Raw genomic sequence first — 23,958 nt, forward strand, 5'->3', positions numbered from 1 at the left:
GACTGAAGTGCAATCCAGATGGACAGGAGTGTTCCACCTTCTCACCACGAACGCAATAGAAGAATTTCGTACAGTCGCATTCATGAGGCAGCAGTTTGTGGATGGAGAAGTCAGCGGGGCAACCGTTAGGCAGGAGTTCAACTTCGTCTAAATCACCATCACCTTCTCCATCCTCACCATCTCCTCCATCTCCACCTCCATTGTCACCTCCATCTCCTTCACCTCCACCTCCGCCCCCATCTCCACCTCCACCATTTTCGCCATCGCCGCAATCGCATCCTCCTCCAGCGTTAGGGTCACAACCAGCGTTTCTCGGCAAATCGCAAACCTTTTAACGTATTTAAATAATTGTCAGTAACAACAATTTATTTTACATAGTATCTGCATGTCTTTATCTAATCTTATCGAGAATTTCTAAATATTTCCTATCTGGAGACACAATAGTTCCCCCACTAAGACCTTATCTTGCGAAAGTATTTAAAAATATTGTTAGATACCTGTAACTGCGCATTGAAATGTGTTCCTGCCGTACATTCCCGCTCTAGAAGTTCTCCTCTCAAGCAATAATAAAACTTGGAGCAGTTATTTTCGTGCGGCAACAACTGGTGTATTGTGAAGTCAGCGGGGCAACCGTTTGGTAGTGTCCCTTGATCACCACAAGGTGGTTGTGGGGTAGTTGTTGTTGTCGTTGTTGTGGGTGAAGTGGTTGTTGCTGGTGGACATATAGTTGAAGGTGTTGTAGTAGTACCTGGTGGGCATATTGTTGTAGGAGCTGTTGTAGTTGTTGATGGAGTTGTTGTTGTTGATGGCGTTGTGGTTGTTGTTGTTAATGGTGTAGTAGTTGTTGTTGTTGAAGGAGTTGTTGTGGTTGTGGTTGTTGGTGGACATATCGTTGAAGTAGTTGTTGTCGAAGTGGTAGTTGTGCTTGCAGGAGGACATATTGGTGTTGTAGTGGCTGAATCATCTGGCGGTGTAGGAGATCCAGGAAGTGTACAATTCGCCAATGTTGGATGAATGCAAACCTAATAAAAAAAAGGATGTTAAAATTAGACAAATTTTATTGACATTATTGATTGACTGTTTTTATAGACTACGTCTGAATCTCTTGATAAATATAATGATATAGCGTCATTTTTACGACTTACTTGTAATCCAGCAGAAAATTCAGTGCCTAAGGCGCAGTCTCTTGGTGCAATCCATCTTAGTCCGTATTCACAATAGTAAAACTTTGTGCAATCATAATCATGTGGTAAAAGGTAATGGGTCTCATTCGCAGGGCACCGTTCGTCGGGAACTACCCTCCTCTCTTCCTGGAATACCTCCTCGTCTACTATAATATCTTGAGTCTCTGGAGCATCTCGTGGCATCCCATGACCTAACGCCAAAAGGGCCAATAGAAATATTCTACCTAAAAGTTGATAAAGATTCGTATAGTACTAAATATAACAGTTGTCTAAAAAGCCACATAATTTTTTAATAATAATAGCTGTCGCCCGCGACTCCGTCCGCGTGTTTGTCTAAAAATAAAAATTAGCAGTGGTCTACCCTTAACATTTAGGGGGATGAGAAATATATGTTGGCCGATTCTCAAGCCTACTCAATATGCTCACAAAATTTCATGAGAATCGGTCAAGCCGTTTCGGAGGAGTATGGGAACGAAAAATTGTGACACGAGAATTTTATAGTATAAGAAGATTGATTTCTCGTTACAGTAATTTATCTCCTGGTTCCAACTGTTCCCAAACTTAAGTATGTTTTCCAAAGTAATTAAAGCTGACACATCCACAATTTCGATTATATTCAAAGAGAAAATAATCTAGAAGTAAATTAGACTAATTTTAGTATTTCGTAACAATATATCATAACCTTTAAAAAAAACTAATCTGATAGTATTTGATAATCTTCGAGTCATATTCATTTATCAATGCATTCGTAAAACTAATAAAAGCGGTATTTTTATTGTTATTACGATTGTGGATTAGATTTTATTATGATTAACAACGCAATAGATAATAAAATGAATCGAAGGAATACCGTTACATTTGCAAACAATTTAAAAAATATATTAACCTATTAATACTTTAATAGAATTAATTTTGAAACAAAAACAATTAATTTATTCATCATCATCATCATCATCAGCTCACTATACGTCCCCACCGAGGGGCTCGGAGCCTACCCTAAGTTAAGGGTGATTAATTTATTATCTATCTCTATTTAGTAGAACTAGAACTGCAGTGACACTTGTATTAATAATCGTTACATATATCATCTCTTTCATTCTCTTTAATTAAACAAGGACAACAATATATTTTTATTTTAGCTAGCGATCTCCGAGACATCTGCAATTGCGTTGCTAAACTTTAATCAACGAAGGGGGGAGCACAAAAATCCGCTCTTTCATCAAATCCACTTCTTCTTCCCATCCTTTCTCTAGAAGAATGGTTAGGAAAGGAAAGAGGACTGAAATTAGTCCTCCGACACGCGCACTAATCATGCTACGTGGTATCTCCACTTAAGGCATGTCTTTGTGGTTTTGGTATTGCACCGGGCAAGGCCCATTCGTACTGCAGATTGTAAATTGAAAAAAATACTGTAAATATTATAAAGAGCTTTAAATCAAAATGCTTCAGTGTGACAATTAAGGAATATCAATTGATAAAAATAAACAGATTAATAAAGATTTTTAGAATAAAGAATTTGTATTAAAAAAAAAACATTTTTCTATCTCCCCTTTTTTTAAGCTTGAAATTGACAGGATACATACCAATCATTGCGTCGAATTGACGCTCTTTCGCGATGCAATTATATTCCAGTCGATTCTGCAAGAGATCTTCGATGCACTGCATTAATTATTATTTTAGGGTTGCTATTTATTCTTAATACTGCATTTAATGTCATTGATAAAATCACATATTTGATAAATTTAATGATAAAATCAATAATATCTCAGCGACGATCATTTATTTTGGATAAGAAACTGACGACCATGATTTTTTTCCAAACAGTGCAAGATTAACGTTAGTCTATTGTTTTTTCAACATTTAGCTAACCCCCTGGGGAGGTCGCACTTGCAGTAAAGAATTAATCAGGAATATTTTCGATATACGTTTTCGTAATTCCATCGAAAAAAATTGTCTTTTATGTGAAATTAGTTATTGTAATTTACGCCCGATACAAACAATCAAAGACATTTGTCGATGACGTAATGAATATTTTCTCGTATATTTTCATGTTAGGATCCAGTTATAAAATGTTATGTGGTGTCGGCGTCGGTGGCTCAAGGGTTTCAATACTTGACTTGTAAAAGTCCTGGGTTCAAATCCCGCCATGTACCGATGTGTTTTTCGATTTGCGATTTACATATGTACATTTATCCGACGTTCTTACGGTGAAGGAAAACATCGTGATGCTGCACATATCTGAGAAGAAATTCAAAGATATGAGTGAAGTCAACCAACCCGTACTTGGCCAGCGTGGTTGGCTATGGCCTAGTCACCCCTATCTTAGGGTAGGCTCTGAGCCCCTCAGTGGGGACGTATAGTAAGCTGATGATGTGGTGTAGTTGAAATGTGATTCAAATGTTTTAATAATTTATCTTGTTTGTCGTCTGTGCAGAAGCAAAAATAATTTAGTAGGATAAAGCTCGAAAAGCTTTTATTAATCCAAACCAACGGTGTCAGTTGATATGTATTTAAAACATAGATTATGTAATTAGACAGAACGAATCAAACTTAATTTATTAACATAATAATAGTAATATAAACTAAAAAATAAATTACCTGTTAAAATTAGAATTGTGTACACATCCTAACGTAGCGTGTTTTATTTCGACTTCCTATATGATTGTTAATTAGATAAAAAAGATTGCTAAAATTATCTTAAAGATGATTTTATCAATTTATGTACGACAAATATACATTAGCTTTAGACTTTGACACATGTATTGACAACCGTTATGGCAGTAGTAACCCACTGTTAAATCGGTTTAATACGGTCTTTTACGGATAACAAAAAGTAGTAATTAAAACAAATTATATCTTAAAAGGAAGCCATTTAAATTTTCTTTTAAATAGTTTTTCTTTCAAAACTCTAAGTATAATAGTTTAGAAGATATTGCGGTTTTAAAACTGTACTACTTTGGTTTGATAGTTAATTTTTGCTCAACCAGTTGTCCCGCTGCGGTAACATTCAACGAATGAAGTTTACATTTAACGCAATCCATCTCTTCTAAGGCTTAACCCTATCCATGTAACCCTTAACATTTATTAAATTATTCAACCGTTAGTTGGAATATTATTATAAACTTTTAGACATTATTAGTTAGAATGCTTTGACGTGAATGGCGCGCTTTCGTTACTAAGTCAAGAGTCAGAATGATTAGTGAGGGGACATAAACGTCGACATTTTAATAAGGCTAGTGTTGCACAGTGTCGGATTTTCTTTCTAACAAAACTAATGTATAAACAGCTAAACAATCAGGTATTTATTTCCACAAAATTCATATTCAAAGTTTATTCGAAAGAAATGGGCTTCTGTTGTTATAGAAGTGTTAAAACAGAGGTAATTCACAGTAAAATACAAGTATCTATTATTAGTATATTTTATTTCAATGTTTTAATTAATAACAAGTTATTATAATCATTATAGTTCGCCAATGTATTGTCCCACCCAATTGTGGTCTACTCTGTGCCAAGGAATGAAGAGTTTCAAACCAGCGCCGTGAGATGTCGCCTGAATCTCTTTCCTTTCACAGTTCGCGTAACAAATGAAGTCACAAGTCTGAGTGTTTGCATTGAAATGTAGACCTTCGGAACATATAGCCAAGATTGCTTTTTCGCCGTCACATCTCCAGAATTTGTCGCAATCGGTTTCATGCGGCCACGGTAACACGTTGCAGCCATCTTTGCATTTATCATTGTTACTATCACCACCTCCATCGTTACTTTCACAGCCAGCATTTTCTGGATAGTCACAAACCTAGAATAGGAAATGCTATCATCATCATCAGCTCACTACGCGTCCCCACCGAGGGGCTCGGAGCCTACCCTAAGTTAAGGGTGATTAGGCCATAGTCAACCACGCTGGCCCAGTGCGGGTTGGTTGACTTCACACATATCTTTGAATTTCTTCTCAGATAGTTGCATCACGATGTTTTCCCTCACCGTAAGAACGTCGGATAAATGTACGTATGTAAATTGGAAATCGGAAAACACATTGGTACATGGCGGGATTCGAACCCAGGACCAGCAGATTGCAAGTCAAGTGCTTGACCCCTGTGCCACCGACGCTCTTTTGGAAATGCTATAGGTCCACACTTTTTGTAGTCAGTTCATTACGTTCAAAATGTCGTCATTTCCTTAGCTCTAGAATATATCGATGAAAACTTTAAAGACGTATTACCTCTAATACTGGATTGAAGTGTAGTCCAGTGGAGCACTCCCTCAGTTCTAATTCTCCTCGAACACAGTAGTAGAACTGAGAGCAGTTTGTTTCATGTGGTAATAATTTGTGAATACTGAAGTCTGCAGGACAACCATTTGGTAATGTTTCATTAGTAACACATGATGGTGGAGTTGTTGGTGCTAATGTTGTTGTTGTGGGTGCTTGAGTTGTTGTTGTAGGGGCTGGTGTTGTTGTGGTTGTCGAAGTTGTTGTTGTAGGGGCTGGTGTTGTTGTAGTTGTTGTGGTTGTTGTTGGAGCAGGTGTGGTTGTCGTAGTTGTTGTAGGTGCTGGTGTGGTGGTTGTTGTAGTTGTTGGAGCCGGAGTTGTTGTGGTCGTAGTTGTTGTTGGAGCCGGAGTTGTTGTGGTTGTAGTTGTTGTTGGAGCAGGAGTTGTTGTGGTTGTAGTTGTTGTTGTTGTTGTCGGTGCTGGTGTTGTTGTAGTTGTAGTAGTTGTGGTCGGAGCAGGTGTAGTGGTTGTAGTAGTCGTTGGAGCTGGTGTCGTTGTGGTTGTTGTAGTTGGCGTGGTCGTTGTGGTAGATGGGGTTGTCTCTGGTGGAGGAGTAGGTGATCCTGGCAGTGTGCAATTCGCCAACACCGGATGGATACACACCTGGTAAAAAAAGATAAATATAAGGAACGACTTAGGCTAACATTTCTAATATATTACTTCATACTTATAAGTTTATATGGGTGGATGGATGTTTGTTACTTCGTAATTCCAAAACGTATTTACGGATCTGGATTAAATTTGGCATAGAGATTGGTGAATGGAATAGCGCGTAGACCGATTTAAGGTAAAAAGTAGTAGTCATAAAAGTAAACAATATACTTGTATCTCTGCAGAAAATTCAGTTCCCAAAGCGCAGTCTCTTGGCTGTATCCATCTTAGACCGTACTCGCAGTAGTAAAACTTGGTACAATCATAATCGTGAGGGATGAGGAAATGAGTCTGGTCCTCAGGACATCGCTCGTCTGGAACACGTCTGTCCGTGAGAAGAGTTTCCTCTTCACTGTTTGCTTGTACGTCTGCGTTCTCTGGCATAACATCATCCCACGGCATCGCCTGGGCTAGAGCCAGGAGAGCTAGGAATATCACTTTTCCTGCAAAAAAAAACATTTCTTATGCTCGTAATTAAGGTTCTTTGTGTCGTTTTGTACCTTCGTTAGTTTATATTGACGGAGAATTATGAACTACCCAAAACTTGTACTGGAAGAATTATTCAAAAAGTGATGCTTCAACTACGTTTTAAAATTGAAGTCACATCGTTGAGTTGCAAACCTTTTTCTGGCTAATACATTTGAAGTCTTGAAGATCTTTATTTTGGCTATATGAAAACGAAGTATTGTGAAGAACCTCATTTTAAGGCAACTAAAAATGATATCACTGCACAAACAGATATATTTAAACTTTATAAAATCACATACCAATCATTGCGTCTAATTGACGCTTGAATAATAATAAAACAATTGCAACCCAATCAAAACTTGCGTCCCAAAATCACCACAGAAACTGGTTCAAATTCAATGAAATGAAAGCTATTTATTCCAAATATACTATAGAGCTACCGATACGATCAAAAATAGATCTGTCGATAATAATAGTGTCACAATCTATATCTTATTTGAGATCTTTAATTGAGGAAAAACAAGTTTTACATGAAAATCCACTTAAAACAATGCTAAAAATAATGACATCATTGGAATGAGTAATATATCTCTAGAAAATTTCGCGTAAACAGCTCCGTTGTGGAATGCAAGCCATGGTAATGATATGGTTGGAACTTGGTTTTCTATCGTGCCGTCCGTAAAGGGTATTTGGAGGTAGGAGTTGTACCAAAAAATTCTTCAGAGCACACCTCGTGGTTCAATCTAATCACGTTTCCTCTATATAATTAATTAATCTGTCGCCCGCAATTCCGTTAGCGCGGTATTAAAAAAAACTTAAGTAAACTGTGTATTCTTCCACATTATGTATCTATGCTAAATTTCAGCTAGTTCCATGTATCAAATATCCATCTAAACATACTTATTTATAATATTAGTAAGTTGTAGATGTAGAAAACTGTAATATAAAAATAGTCGCATTTGACTGGAGTCACGCGTCTCAAAGCTTAATTAAAACAAGCAGTTATATCGCATGGCCTAGTCACCCTTGATTTAGGGTAGGCTCCGAGCCCCTCGTGAGGGAGCTGCCTCGGCAGCTGACGCCGACGGGGTCGCGGACGAGAGCGAAAGCGTGCCCGTGGCTCCGTCCCTATGCGTTGAAGGAACAGAGAGGTTTAGTGGGTTTGCCTCCGCTAAGGAGGAGAATCCCACATAACTACCGCGTCCTCCCCGGGGCGCGGAGTATGAATAAAGCATTCCTCCGAGCCCCTCGGTGGAGACGAAACGATACAAAATTCATGCATATCTGATTCATATTACATGAAATTGTTACAATATTACTAATATTATAAATGCGAATGTTTGTACTGATGTATGGATGTTTGTTAGAAGTAATCTCCAGAACGGCTGCACACATCTCGTTTAAATTTGAAACAGATATAGAACATAGTCTAGAAGAACACGTAGGCTGCTGATTGTGTTTTTTTTAATCTCACGCGGACGGTGTCGTGTTGAATAGGTAGTTACAAATATTTTTCAATCGGATAATCCTGGCGATGCCATTGTGCTTATCCACTTTATGATTGAAAGGCTAATTATGTAGACTTATCTAATTGATAACATTTAATTCGCTTAGTTGAAAATAAAAACTGTTTTCGAGATTTGCATTTTTCTCTAGATTGCATTTTGTAATACCTTTTAACTGATTGAAAACGGGGTTTTATTATGTGGGAAAATATAAGTATATGGGACTATATATGCCATTGTTTATTTATTTATTAGACAAGTACACACAACAGATAAATTATGCAACATTGACCAAAGTAATACAATATAAAACACAATAAAACTGATAATTTATCCAATAACAGGTGTACAACATTCATACAAAACAAACAAGTATAAAACACAAAAAAAATTATATGAACAAACCAAGAAAAGAAAACAAAAAAAATAATAATCTAACAATATATTTAGGTCTGTGCCTCTGGAGGTGTGGAAATTAGTTTCTTGTAATTACGTAAGGAGGTGCAGAAAATATCAGTAATATCCTTTCCTCTTTTTAATTCGTTATATGTCCGACATATCCGTGGGATGGGTGAGTTAAGGCCTATGTTAAAGCCTGGAAGGTAATAGATTAAACCGATTTTGACAAGCGACTTGTCATTCCATTCGTTTCTCCGTGGGTCTCAGGGTACGGTCGTTTCTATAATATGCCAGAATGCCAGGTTAGGGTTGAATACGCCATAATCAACCCAACTCAGTGCGAGTTGGTTTACTTCTCAGATTTGTGCAGGTTGCATCACGATGTTTTCCTTTACCGTAAGAACGTCGGATACATATGTAAATCGGAAATCGAAAAACCTGCAGTTTGCAAGTCAAGGGCTTGACCCCTGAGCCACCGACGCTCCTAGAATTTATATGGACCGAAAAATAAAGGTTTACTGTTTAATCGTGAACATAATGGCCACATCTATTTCATGACAATATCGACCTCAATCATTGACACGCTGCTCACACTAGTCACACCATTCCAGAGTCGGTGTTTGCTGTAACTTACCCAGGGGTGGCATAGCCAGTGCCCGCAGCATGTCATTTGTATTAAACATTAAAATCAATTAATGTTTATAAAACCTTACCCGACGACTCTATGTGAGTGGAATAGTACCAGCGAGATGATGATTACTGATTGCTATGATTAGTGTTTTTTCCCGAAGTCTTACAACGGTAGTCAGTAATGGCTTCTTTTTTTTAAATTGCTTTTTTACTATTATAAAATTTACTTATTATAAAATAATACAAATAACTTTAAAGTTATCTTTAAGGAAGATAATTAGTATCATGAACATAATTAAAATATGTCTGTATTTTGTTCAGATTTCCGTAGATAAAGCAAAAAATCAGAGTAAGCCGTTCAAAGAATATGTTGATAGTAATCATTTAGATGGATATTTAAATCCGATATTATCTGATTAACCAAAATAATCATTATGATATTTAATACTTTTGGGAGTTTTTAATTATGATTAAGACTAATAAAATGCACTTAGAACTATTGCAAATAGTACAGTCAGCTACATAAATAAAATACACGTGTCCGTGCTTCCGGCTAAGAATACATTTTTCTAACGGACACATGTATACATTATTTTTCATACCGACAGTGTATACAGGTTTCTACAGCTTTGTAAATGTTATGAATATTTATTAAACTTACTTCACGGTATATTAAAAAAAGATGATGTAAAAAAATCATTGTTGGATGTAGGCTCTTGTTTACAATATAACTAAGCTTCCGTCCGCGACTCCGGCCACGCAGGATTAAAAAAAAATAGTAGTCTATGTGTTCTTCCAAACTATGTTCTACATCTGTCCCAAATTTCATCGAAATCCGTGCAACAGTTCTGGGCATACCTTCTTACTTCCATTCATCCAAACATTCGCATTTATAATAGTAAGATAGAATTTTATAACGTAATATTGACAATATCATTAAAGTAAAATTGCTGTGATATTTTAGCTAGGTGTTTTTTTTCTTTTACGTTGAATGCTATTTATTTTTGTCAGGAACATTTAATAAATAATTTATTATGTGAATAAAATTTTAATAGTCATATTTCTCTAATAAGAATAAAACCATTATTAAAAGGACATAAAATAATAGATTATAATACGGTTTGTTTTTTTAAACAGATATGTATAATAACAAAATAATATCAAACTTAAATTAATTTTAATCCATTGTTATTTTTGTATAACGATTACATTATCTATGTCATTGAATATATTTCAATTGAATGTAACAATTCTCAAGTATAGTCCATGTAAATTTGATATCCGCAATGTATAAAAAGACCGGAACTTTGATTAGAATTATTTAAAGAGCCCTTAAGATTAAAGTTAAAAGTTACGTAAATTTTAAACGATATGACAAAGGTATACTATGATACGATATATTATTATACGATTAGATATATTATACGACTTGTAATATTTATTACTAACTTGTAATTAAAATTATTTAACAGTGGTATAATCAAATAATTAAATTCTCAGCTCTTTTAAATTCACACTATGCTTAGTAAACTGTTATCAAAAAGTAATTTAGCAATTGATGATTACATATGTAAAAATGGAATTATATATAGATAATTAGAGATAATAAAAAAATCACACATTTATAATTCTCTTAGCGTGATTTTCCATTGCCGAAACACGGGTACAGTCAGCCGCATCAATATTTAAAATACACCAGAAATTTCTATACGCCCTCAGTTTCGGTAATGTTCATGTATACATATGCTTCCGACCATGAGTGTACTACGGTTGTTTACGTTTGAAACTTAAGATGTATACTAATTTTATTGGACATTGTAAATGTATACATATTTATACAGCTGACTATACAAAATTTATAGCATAATAAGAATGTTTACATACAAGTATTTTGGCAGTTTACGCTATGGTTGCTATAAGAGATCGAGCGAGCCTTTGGAAATATTTATACGTTGTCTACTCTTACCCCAGTACTAAACTGTAGTCAGACGGAGTTGCGGACGAAAGCGAAAGCGTGCCCGTGACCTCGCCATCATGCGTAGGAGGAACAAAGGGTTTTTTATATATCATAAGTTGGCAAACGAGCGAGCGGCCACCTGAAATCGCTGAAGTAGCGATGTGACCGTTACCTATAGCCATTCGCAATTGCATTGCCTACCTTTAATCGACGGAGGAGAGGATGCACAGAAAGAAAATATTTTTCCTTTCCATGCATCCTCTCATCCGGAAAGTCCACTTCCACTTCCCATCCTTTCCTTATAAGAAAAGGGTGGGAAGGGAAAGAGGACTAAATTAGGCCTCCGGGACGCACACTCATCAGACGAAACGCGGATTGCCACGGGTTTAATGGCTATGCTCCCATCTGGAAGAGAATCCCATGTAGCTACCGTGACGCCCCCCCACCCCGGGCACTAAAGTCTAAATAGTAAAATGTAGAGACACTTGTATTAATTTTATCATTTTTTAAACATCCCTTAGAAGTCGAAAACTTCAGTTGTGTTGATATCTATCAATATTAATTGAGATACAAATGTGTGATAGAATAATTACATATTTATAATTAAATAATTTTCTTTTATTATCAAATTACTATTTGATTATAGAAAGTTTAAGTGCACACTTAATATTAAGTATCATAGTCAAGTACTTCTTAGGTATATAAAGTACTGACCTAATAATATTGCAGTTTTAATTTGTCGCAAAATAATCTGTTAGTGCGTTTATTATATTAAATAATACAAGGGTACAATGAAAGGTATGTATTTTATGTAGTCTATATCGAATCCGTGAGACAAGCAAATGTTTTCTATAATATTCACTTTCCCTTCAATGTCTTTAAATTGAATTTATAACATGTTTTTACACTAATAGTCGAGCAACGCATCTGCAGTTCCTCTTGTGTTGCTAATGTCCATAGATGTCGTTGATCACCTCAGTGTTACCGCCGCTCCTTTGCCCCCTTCTCTTTTTAAAAAAAAACAGCAGTTAATTTTACAACTTCGACCTTTTTCATAAATTGAAACATAATTAAGTAATGAAGTATTAATTATTTCTTACTTTCTTAGTAATATACGTAATAATAAACGTCAGAAACATAGCTGAATGCTCTTTCATAAACTTCGTTTTCCAGGAAAGATATTTTTCCTAGCTGCCCTTGCTTTAGTCCAGGGTAGACCACCGGAAAACGAAAATGAAACTCCTCTCCGCGATGATGATTGTCCAGAAGACCATCAACATTTCTTGCTGCCTCACGAAGATAATTGCACGAGATTCTACTACTGCGAATACGGATTAAAATATCCCACGCCGAGGGAATGCGCTCCCGGCACTCATTTCTCTTTTGAACTCCAGGTGAATGCGATGTACAAATAATGTTTCATCTAGTTAAATGACATCTAGGCAGATTAGGCAAGGTAATGTAAGAGATAGAAAGAAAGTGAAGAAGGCACTTTGCTTGTGTCCAATAAGGGTTGATAGGGCTTTTCGTTTTTGTCATCGTTCCTTCATTAGGACCGGTCATTATTAGATATCTGATAGTAGAGGTTATATAAAAGAAAAGGTAATAGCGGCAATAGCCATGGTATTACTGCATTTGTTATTTGCTATAATAATGTTAATTTGTTTTGTTACAGATTTGTGATTTGCCCGAAAATGCTGGTTGTATAAATGAAGGAAATCAAGGAAACAATGGTGAAGGTGACGAAGAAATTGGTAACGATGTTGTAGTTGACGGAGAATACAATGGTAAAGAAAATATAAGCATTTATAAAGAAGATGGAATATCAAATATTCAAAATAGAGGTGGAATAGTTGAAGATAAAACTGGATTAGAACAAAGTGGCAAAATGTCCTTGCTACCGAATGGTTGTCCTTCCTATCATGTACACTATCTCCTTCCTCATGAGAGTGATTGCACCAAGTTTTATTACTGTGTTTATGGTGAAAAAGTTTTGAGGCAATGTGCTTTAGGATTACATTTTAATCCTTCCACACAGGTAATGACTAATTCATTCCGAAAATATGAATCAGAAATACATATTAAAAACTAGCTGGCGCCCGCGACTTAGTCCGCGTGGATATATTATATAAAAAACTTAATTAGTGTAGTCTATGTGTTCTTTCAGACTACGTTCTATACGTATGCCAAATTTAATCGAAATCCGTTCAGCCGTTCTACAGATATCTTCAAACACCCATCCATCCACCTCTCATTCATCTAAACATTCGCATTTATAATATTAGTCAATTAAATAAAAAGTACCTCTTCAAGGCATAAATTCGAAAAAAATGAATAAATAGTATCCTATGTCCGTCTCCTGGCTCTAAGCTACCTCCTCGCCAATTTTCAGCCATATCGGTAAAGCCGTTCTTGAGTTATAAATAATGTAACTAACGACTTTCTTTTATATAGAAGATATTTATCATTCTTTCTCATTATGACCATGAATAAAAATAATTAAAAATTGTTTCGTTATAGAATTGCGATTGGCCCGAAGATGCTGAATGCACTCTAACTGGAGGAGTAAGTGGAGAAGGTAATTACAGTAAAAACAAAAACGTCAACGACAAAATTGGAATCCGTAGTGATGAGACAACCTGGCTAGAAAATGGTTGCCCAGCCAGTATCCACATTCACCATCTTCTTCCTCATGAGAACGATTGCACGAAGTTCTATTACTGTGTACTAGGGGAAAAGGTTATGAGAGAATGTGCTCCAGGAACACATTTTAACCCTACTATACAGGTAATTAAATTCGAAAGCGTCAAAAGCCTAATGGTTAAGAGTACGGATTTCTGATCTCTAGGTCGGGGGTTCGAATCTCGCCATTCGACTATTACCGTAAACCATATCCTAGCACAAGCATACAGCTTAGTTGGAACGGTACAAGAAATATGAGTGAATATATATAAAATCTGCTTATATTAAAAAAAATATTATGTAGACTTAACAACAATTTCGGCTTAGTTTTAATACTTCAATAAATATTTAGAAATTGATAAATATTAACATAGAAATTCCAAAATTACAGGTCTGTGATTGGCCTAAAAATGCCGGGTGTAAATCAAATGGTGGAAATAGTGGCAATGGAGGTAGTGGAGGAGAGAATGGTGGCACTGGTGGGGATAATGGTGGGGGAGAAACAAACTGGTTACCAAATGGTTGTCCCGCTAACATTCATATTCATCACCTACTTCCACACGAGAGTGATTGTACTAAGTTTTATCACTGTGTACATGGGAAAAAGGTTATGAGAGATTGCGCACCAGGGACACATTTTAATCCTACTTTGCAGGTATTTATTAACAATAAGCTGTCGCCCGCGACACCGTCCGCTTGAATTAAAAAAAGGAATAAGTAGCCTATGTGTCCTTCCAGACTATGTTCTATATGTATGGCAAATTTCATCGAGATCCGTTCAGCCGTTCTGAAGATAACTTAAAACAAACATCCATCCATCCATCTAAACACTCGCAGTTATAATATTTGTAAGATACAGTTCAAGTTCAGTTCAAATTAGAGAAAAAAAAATTCCTAAAACATTTCTAATTTTCATAACTAAAGGTTTGTGATTGGCCTCGAAATGCTGGATGTATTTCAAATGGAGGAAATGGTGGAAATGGTGACAATGGAGGTAATGAGGGTGGGAATGGTGGCTCCGAAGGCAGTAATGGTGGAAGTAACGGGGGAGAAAACGGCGGATCAGGGGGCGGTAGTAGTGGGGGAGAGACAACATGGCTACCGAACGGATGCCCTGCCAATATTCATATCCACCACCTTCTTCCTCACGAAAGTGATTGTACAAAGTTCTACTACTGTGTTCGTGGTGAAAAAGTTATGAGAGAATGCGCTCCAGGAACTCATTTCAATCCATTCTTGCAGGTAATTGTCGTTTTAAAAATGTAACAAATTAAGTAAAATACATAACAGAATTAGTGGAACATAAAAAAGGGTGAATATGAAACAGTAAATAGCAAACGTATAAATTTAAGAAAATTACAGGTGTGCGATTGGCCTCAAAATGCTGGTTGTACTGTTAATGGCGGAAATGATGGATCAGGGAGTGGTAATGATGGAAGTAACGGAGGAGAAAACGGTGGATCAGGGGGTGACAACAGCGGTGGAAGTAATGGAGGAGAAAATGGTGGATCAGGGGGTGGCGATGGTGGAGGTGGCATTACCTGGCTACCGAATGGTTGTCCGAACATTCATATTCACCACCTTCTTCCTCACGAGAATGATTGCACAAAGTTCTATTATTGTGTTTATGGTCAAAAGGTTATGAGGGAATGTGCTCCTGGCACCCATTTTAATCCTTCCTTGCAGGTAGGTACCGATTTTACAAAACTAACTTAAATTTTTTCCTTCATTCAGAAATGTCCAATGCCCATTATATATTCGACTTAAATTGTTATAAAATATAAATAAACGTTATATCAAGAGAGTTTAAAAGTTTTCTATTACAATGCCAGGTATGCGATTGGCCTAAAAATGCTGGATGCAGTTCAAATGGTGGAAATGGTGGTAGTGGAGGCGATGGTGGAGAGAATGGTGGCTCTGGAGGTGGTAACGGAGGGGAAAATGGAGGAACAGGGGGTGATAATGGAGGTAGTAATGGAGGAGAAAATGGGGGAGGTAGTAATGACGGGGGAACAAACTGGCTACCGAACGGATGCCCTTCAAATATTCATATCCACCACCTTCTTCCTCACGAAAGTGATTGTACAAAGTTCTATTACTGTGTACGCGGAGAAAAAGTCGTGAGGGAATGCCCTACAGGAACACATTTCAACCCTACCGTGCAGGTTAATGAATTACTTCCTCTTTAACTCTTTAATTGGTAGATTATTTCAGTTAAAAAAATAATTTTACTGACAATTCCCTTCCGACAGGCTTCAGAGACTAGTCCAATAGTTATTCAATTAAAACGCCTGGGAATACAATAGGAGTTTCATCAACTGAAATTATTTATAAATATTATTGTAAATACTTTAAAAAATGCAGTATTTATAAAATTATTAGTTTTAATTAATGTGTTACGGGTATAATCACAGCCACAAAAACTATGAGATTTATCGTTCTGGTCTTTAAATTCAGGTCTGTGATTGGCCTCAAAATGCTGGATGTACTACAAACGGCGGATCAGACGGTGGTAATAATGGTGGCGATAACGGCGGATCAGACGGTGGTAATAATGGTGGCGATAACGGCGGATCAGACGGTGGTAATAATGGTGGCGATAACGGCGGATCAGACGGTGGTAATAATGGTGGCGATAACGGAGGAACAACATGGTTACCAAATGGTTGCCCTGCTGATATTCACATACATCACCTTCTGCCTCACGAAAGCGATTGCACTAAGTTCTATCACTGTGTACACGGCAACAAAGTTGTAAGGGACTGCGCCCCGGGCACACATTTCAACCCCATCCTACAGGTACGCACAAATTTATTTAAAACTATTAGTAAATACCACAAGACAAAGGTTTAGTTTATAAAGACACATTTCCCGCTTTTTCCTATCCTTTTCTTATAATGAAAGGGTAGGAGGGATAAGTGGCTTTAACAGATGAAGGGAACTATACGAGAATAAGTCATTATGTGTGTACTCCGTTCATCTTATGAAAGCAGTCAATTCGCTATTACGACATTTGTTAGGTCGCTGCTTGTTTGCCACCTTATGATAAATAAAAAAGGAAAATACTGTCGGGGCATCATAATAAATGCTAGATTATTTCGACATATTTTAACATGAAAAGTATCGTGAAGTATAACGATTAAAACGATGAAGAAAGAATTAAATCTTTTGGTTATAGTGCAATCTCTTATTAGCTGTTTGTAATGATGAAAAGTAAAAATTGTTCCATTTAATTACAGGTATGTGATTGGCCGGATAAAGCTGGTTGCGCTAAAAATGGAGAAGATGATAAACCTAAGCCAAATCCGAATGGCAACAAATGTGAAAGCGGTTGTAATGTTCTTCCATGGGCTCATGATACTGAATGCTCTAAGTTTTGGGTCTGCGACGGTACTAAGCCTGTTTTAGGAACTTGCTCCGAAGGGCTCCATTTTAACCCTCAAACTTATACATGTGATTTTGTCTGCAACGTATCTTGTGTCAGGAAGAATATATTGTCCTCAGTTCAGCCAGACGGTCTTAAAATATTCCTTCCATGGAATAAGGTCGATCCTGATTTGATTAAACGGTATTTAAAAAAGAAATAAAATGTCGAAACATAATTTAAACTTTGGCTTGATTACTATTTAAATTTTGGACCTTAATCTTCTAAAATATATACGAAATTATATCAAGAAATGTCTTTTATTATATAGTTAATTAACAAACTGACCCACAAAATACTTTTTCCTCGATCAAAATTGCAATTTCTTCTTAATTTGTTAATTCTTTCTTAATCTTTTCATATTAACTCTAAATTAATCTGATATTCAAGGAAATGACGTTAGCGAATTAAAAAATTATCGTCTTATCATGGAGACAAACAATATGCTAATATAAAAAAAAAATTGTGAATCATGAACAGCAATAATTTTTAATCCTTATGTTATTTGACAATCAGACAAGAATATTGACCTTTGTTAGTCTTTGAAGAATCTTCTAATTTGCTTGATAGTGATTCTATTAATGTCAGTTTAACCGTAATAAGGTAATTGTGACAATCCCGGATTAAAGTTTTTAAGAATGCCAGAAAATACTTTTTGAATTTGCTAATTTAAATTTCATTCCCAAAAATGACTCGAAGATAGACTAGAAGTATTGTTAGTTACAGACCTAAAGTAGAGTTGGACAAAAGACAAGAAAGGCAATGTATACATTTCAAAGAGTAAATTTTTCCTCCTTATTATTGAATGTTTTAATACGAAATCGATAAGCTATTTAAATCTTATTACAAAATACTAATCGTTTCCGGACGATTCAGAATTTAATCTTTACGATCTCCAGGTCCATGGAACATTTAACATTTAACAGTGGTAGAGCCCGCTTTAACATCTTCGCACGAATTGTCCCGGCTCGCCCGGTGAAATACCACGACCACACAGAAGACAGGCGTCAAGTGGAAGCAATTCCGCGTTTCTTCTGATGAGTGTGCGTCCCGGAGGCCAAAATTAGTCCTCTTTCCCTTCCCATCCTATTTCTTATAAGGAAAGGATGGGAAGTGGAAGTGGATTTTCCGGATGCGAGGATGCATGGGAAGGGAAGATATTTTCTTTCTGTGCAACCTTTCCTCCGTCGATTAAAGGTAGGCAACGCATATGCAATTGCGTATGTCTATGGGCAACGGTCACTTCGCTATTTCAGCGATTTCAGGTGGCCGCTCGCTCGTTTGCCACCTTATGATATAAAAAAAAACATATGTACACTGCAACCACATTCTTGCAACAACTGCAAGAATAAAGTCCATGTTGATTTTCTCGTATTGTTTTTAATGGATACTTTTGAATATAGTCATTTGTCCTATACTTCCACCATTTAAATTTATCTCCACCATATTTTTGGCACTCCATTACCTGTTAAAACAAGCAGCAACTATTGAAAAAAAATTATATATTACAAAATAATTTTTTGTTAGGATACGAAATGAAGTTAAAGGAAGTCTGAAAGTAGCATCAGTAGTAGAAAAATAAGATGTAAAGGGTTAGCTTGGTACAACCATAATATGAATAAGGAAGAATGTGGCAAGAAATGTTAAGTATGTATATCGGTAGAGGTATCTAGGAAAAGATGAATAGTTGGCGTGCCATGGGTCATATAAATTGATTTGGAGGGCGGAAAACTGAAAGAAAGAAAGAAAAGTTTTTATTATAGGTAATACAGATTAAACCAAGAAACAATAACTAACATAATAAAATTGCACATAACTAAGAAATTAAATTAAACTTAAGTTACCATTAATGGTTAATTTGGATAATCTAGTGATGCCCACATTAGGCAATGCCTGTATCGTGGGCACCGATATTCAGATAGGTATATAATATTCAGTCCACAAAATTACAACAACCCACACTCACGACATTTTAGCATTTAACAATTATTAGTTACTCCGGTAAACATATAATAAAAAACAAAATTTAAGTTAATGAAAAGAAAAACAACTTAAGTTAAAATATATAATATAAATGTGTATGTACGGATATATAAATTGATAAGATATAAATATGTTAAAGGATCTGGGATTGTATCTACAAAAGATTGGTGCGCCGACCTTACGTAAATGGTAAAAGGACAGGGAGACGATGATGAAGGGAAGATCTTATGAAATTGTAGAATAAGTAATATTTTACGTGTGTATTTTTGATAACGGATACGAAGTTACGAGAAAGTGATTAATATCTCAATTTTCTTACATCGATATCATTCATTCAATTAAATTACAACAACACCTTATTGTCTTTACGACTTCTGTTATGTCTTATCAATTTATCTACAAGCTATTATCCAAGCTTATCGGCTATGTATTAGTATAAAGGGTAATTTGGATATATATTCAAAATCAGGTTCGTATTTTAGCAGTTACAAATCGTCACTTAAATTATTTAGTGGTTTTTATATCATAAGTGAAGTTAGTGTGACGCGGGCGCTATGAAAGGTATTTCTAATTACATAGTGAAGACATACTAGATTTCTAGAATAACTGAAGAAAAGAGCTAAAGCTCTTGGCTTTGAACCTTGAATTCTCAATATAGGATTTTTTTATATATAATAAAAATATTTACCTCGTATTATGATTCAATGATTTCATAGCTTGATTAGTATTAATTAAACCTTTTAAAGAATAAAATATCATTCGATTTAAATATTTGGTAACAAGAAAATGTGTGATGGATAAGCTTACTTTATTGATTTATAAATAACTCAATTATTATGGATTCTTTAGGAAAACTCATTTTCCTGGCTGCCCTGGCGTTAGTGCAGAGCAGACCACCAGGAGGAGAATGGTACGATGGGGATGAGAGATCTGCCGTTGTCTCAGACGATTGCCCTGACGCGGAACAGCATTTCCTTCTACCCCACGAATACGACTGTACAAAATTCTACTACTGCGAATACGGTGTGAAATGGACAACACCAAGAAATTGCGCGCCAGGCACGCATTTCTCTTTTGAGCAACAGGTAAATAAATCGAATTAATGAACATTTTTTGAACGTTTCCTAAAGAAAGAACGGTTGTTACCAAATTTTATGAGGTTAAATAGTAGTATTAAATGAACATTTTACTTTAAGGTTTGCATTCATCCCATATTGGCAAATTGCACACTACCCGGAAGTCCTGCCACTGGTGCTGATACTACTGCCACAGTACCTATAACGACAACAACTACAACAACACCGGCGCCAACAACTACTTCAACCACAACGACCACAACTACGGCGCCAACGACGACTACTACAACGCTAGCGCCAACAACTACTACTACAACGGCAGCGCCAACAACAACTACGAGTACGACAACAACAACGACACCAGCACCTACTACGACTACAACTACCGAAGCTCCAACCACAACAACAACAACGCCAGCTTCAACAACTACAACAACGACGCAGGCGCCAACTACAACTACAACGACGCCAGCTCCAACAACTACAACAACGACGCAGGCACCAACAACAACAACGACGACCCTAGCTCCAACGACAACTACAACAACTACCGAAGCTCCAACCACAACAACAACAACACCAGCTTCAACAACTACAACAACGACGCAGGCACCAACTACAACTACAACGACGCCAGCTCCAACAACTACAACAACGACGCAGGCACCAACAACAACAACGACGACCCAAGCCCCAACGACAACTACGACCCAAGCTCCAACCACAATAACAACGCCAGCTTCAACAACTACAACAACGACGCAGGCACCAACTACAACTACAACGACGCCAGCTCCAACAACTACAACAACGACGCAGGCACCAACTACAACAACGACAACGCAAGCCCCAACGACAACTACAACCCAAGCTCCAACTACAACTACAACGACGCCAGCTCCAACAACTACAACAACGACGCAGGCACCAACCACAACAACGACAACCCAAGCCCCAACGACAACTACAACCCTAGCTCCAACTACAACTACAACTACAACGACGCCAGCTCCAACAACTACAACAACGACGCAGGCACCAACAACAACAACGACGACCCTAGCTCCAACGACAACTACAACAACTACCCAAGCACCAACTACAACTACGACAACGCCAGCTCCAACAACTACTACAACGACGCAGGCACCAACCACAACAACGACGACTCTAGCTCCAACAACTACAACTACAACCCTAGCATCAACGACGTCAACAACGCCAGCAACTCCGGATTTATTAGATAACGGATGTCCAGCTGATTTTCATATTCACAAATTGTTGCCGCATGAGACGGAGTGCAACAAATTTTACTACTGCGTGCACGGACAGAAGGTACAGAGAAGATGCGCTGCTGGCACCTACTTCAGTTTTAAAGAACAAGTAAGTGAATGACACTAACATTACTCTGATATAATCTTCATCCACATCTACACAAGCGCGGTAAATTTTATTAGTAAAAAAAAATATTTTTATAATATTTGTTTTGTAAAGAAAACGATATATATTATTTTCTTTCATCCGGTGCTGAATGTTAAATACTAGTTATCTGCGAAGTATTTTCAAATTTTCTTTATCAGATAAGCTTAACTAAATCTGGATTAATAATAATCCAGAAATCGATTGTATTAACAGCTAACTGATTAACTGTAGACTGATAAGTCGAGGAAACAGTAGCATTTAAATATTATTTCATATTATAAAAAATGTCGTAATATCAATGCTTCTTTAATATTAAATTAACTCAAGTGCTATTACTTCTTTCAAAAGTCCTGGTGACTGAAGGACTTCGTATTGCACCGCGTTACAACTTAAGCTGCGGATCGACTCGCGCATATTTCGGAGCCGCCATGATATTTGAATACATTTGTACCTTATACCAATTTTGTTAAGGTTTAACAAATAACTTTACTTAAACAAATTGTTTTAAAAATCTCATCCTCTAAAATTATTATTATCATTAAGGAATGACACTTTTCAAGATCGGCTTCACCTCCTTCACCTTCACAGATTAATATGTGTGTCGTTTCAAATTCTTGTCATATTTTTCCATTGACCAGAACCAGGAAATTTATTACCAAATTAACAAGGTGACTTATTATATGTAAACAATTTTATCATTCTAATCCTAATCCGAAAATGATAACAGGATTATTATTTTCACGCGTTCGAATGAACTATCTACAACTATTTATTAATCTGATCAAATGAAAGATTTGATTTTTACTACCATTATCTATACAAGAGGAATTTTCGACAAAGTTATCTATGTTAATTAATTTGTAGTTTTAGGAATATTACATTTACATAAAGCTGACATTACTTTGTATCGATATTTATTGACATAAGCTAAAAGGATAATCACTCTAAAATTTAATTCTGGATTCCAACTGTAGCATTCGTTGTGCTATATTTGGCTCGTTCACGTACCGACACGTGTTGCCAGCTCAAAGGTCTGACATCGACTGACGTCCCCTCTCTCCGGCATGTACTTATGGCGTGTACGCTTATGTGTGTGTACGTAAAAATATTTAATCCATTATTCCAGGTTTGTGTTTTCCCTTGGGATTCCGAGTGCGTCAATAACGGTGGTGGAGGCGGTGGCGGAGGTGGAGGCGGAGGCGGAGGAGGTGGCGGTGGCGGAGGCGGAGGTGGTGGTGGAGGAGGTGCCACTCTGCCAAACGGTTGTCCGGCTGATTTCGACATTCATCAACTTCTTCCTCATGAGAATAATTGTAGCAAGTTCTACTATTGCGTTTATGGAGAGAAAGAAGAAAGGGAATGTCCCCCTGATACACATTTTAACCCTGTACTACAGGTAAGTAATTAAACACACTAAAGCTTAGGCAATAGTGTAACAAGTGACTAATTACTATAGAAAAAATAGTTTTAAGACTAACCTTAAAACTTTAAATATGAATTTTTAAGTATTTTTGCTCCTTGATAAGGCTGTAAATGTTTCTAATGCTTAAACTGTATTTTTTTACCCAACTGACTCAAAAGAATAATGTGGGTAGTGAGGTTTTATGTATGTTAGTTTGTAAGTTCCATCGTTACCGACTGTAGTCCAAACAATTGAACCGGTTTTTCTTATACGATACGATACGTTTGGTTTAAATTAACAAATAGTGTTAAAATTATAGGTATGTGACTGGGAGGAGGACGCTGGCTGCATTCCAGGAGGAGGTGAAGGCGGAGGTGGAGGAAACTTGTTACCAAACGGCTGCCCCGCCGACTTCGATATCCATCAACTGTTACCTCATTATGATTGCAGTAAATTTTACTACTGCGTACACGGAGAGAAAGTAGAGAGAAATTGTGCTCCAGGAACACATTTTAATCCCGTTGCCCAGGTAATTACAAATTGTACTTGTATTGTAGGCTTTTCTTAAGAATTTTGGCTGAAGCCAGCCTTAAATACTGTAATAACTGATTTAGTTAAGAAAGTTAGTTAAGAAGAAATATCTAGAGGAGGGCGTGAGTTATTTATGTATGGTAAGGATACTTCAATTTATGTAACTTTCTATATTTTTCATCCAGACGACAGCTAGTTAAAAATTAATAACATATTCTAGGTGTGTGACTGGCCCCATGCAGCGGGTTGTGTTGGCAACGGAGGAGGCGGAGGAGGTGGAGGTGGCGGAGGAGGGGATGGAGGCGGAGGAAACGGAGATGGTGGAGGCAGTGGAGATGGCGGAGGTAGTGGAGATGGCGGCGGCGGTGGAGATGGCG

General features: G+C 36.8%; 2 protein-coding genes across 2 annotated transcripts in view; one reads left to right on the plus strand and one right to left on the minus strand.

Annotated features, from left to right (window-relative positions):
* LOC106123792 (uncharacterized) overlaps nt 1-6,951 on the minus strand; it is a 9,550-nt gene extending 2,599 nt beyond the window's left edge. The window contains exons 1-8 of the mRNA XM_013320198.1: nt 6,870-6,951; nt 6,274-6,545; nt 5,404-6,054; nt 4,649-4,980; nt 2,768-2,850; nt 1,146-1,408; nt 498-1,022; nt 4-328 (exon numbers count right to left, since the gene is read on the minus strand). Coding sequence (XP_013175652.1) covers nt 4-328; nt 498-1,022; nt 1,146-1,408; nt 2,768-2,850; nt 4,649-4,980; nt 5,404-6,054; nt 6,274-6,545; nt 6,870-6,876 — 2,458 coding nt within the window. The 5' untranslated portion in view covers nt 6,877-6,951. The remainder of the gene's footprint in view (nt 1-3; nt 329-497; nt 1,023-1,145; nt 1,409-2,767; nt 2,851-4,648; nt 4,981-5,403; nt 6,055-6,273; nt 6,546-6,869) is intronic.
* Nucleotides 6,952-11,801: 4,850 nt separating this feature from the next.
* Nucleotides 11,802-23,958, plus strand: part of LOC106123793 (uncharacterized) — a 13,594-nt gene continuing 1,437 nt past the window's right edge. The window contains exons 1-17 of the mRNA XM_013320199.1: nt 11,802-11,859; nt 12,235-12,455; nt 12,737-13,099; nt 13,582-13,848; nt 14,135-14,398; nt 14,668-14,985; nt 15,106-15,429; nt 15,576-15,908; nt 16,201-16,542; nt 16,983-17,311; nt 19,290-19,339; nt 20,000-20,235; nt 20,347-20,893; nt 21,266-21,609; nt 22,775-23,044; nt 23,370-23,579; nt 23,802-23,955. Of these exons, the coding sequence (XP_013175653.1) occupies nt 11,853-11,859; nt 12,235-12,455; nt 12,737-13,099; nt 13,582-13,848; nt 14,135-14,398; nt 14,668-14,985; nt 15,106-15,429; nt 15,576-15,908; nt 16,201-16,542; nt 16,983-17,311; nt 19,290-19,339; nt 20,000-20,235; nt 20,347-20,893; nt 21,266-21,609; nt 22,775-23,044; nt 23,370-23,579; nt 23,802-23,955 (4,579 nt within the window). The 5' untranslated portion in view covers nt 11,802-11,852. The remainder of the gene's footprint in view (nt 11,860-12,234; nt 12,456-12,736; nt 13,100-13,581; nt 13,849-14,134; nt 14,399-14,667; nt 14,986-15,105; nt 15,430-15,575; nt 15,909-16,200; nt 16,543-16,982; nt 17,312-19,289; nt 19,340-19,999; nt 20,236-20,346; nt 20,894-21,265; nt 21,610-22,774; nt 23,045-23,369; nt 23,580-23,801; nt 23,956-23,958) is intronic.

This window comes from Papilio xuthus, unplaced genomic scaffold (genome assembly GCF_000836235.2).
Source record: "Papilio xuthus unplaced genomic scaffold, Pxut_1.1 DF825946.1, whole genome shotgun sequence".
Classification (NCBI taxonomy): domain Eukaryota; kingdom Metazoa; phylum Arthropoda; class Insecta; order Lepidoptera; family Papilionidae; genus Papilio; species Papilio xuthus.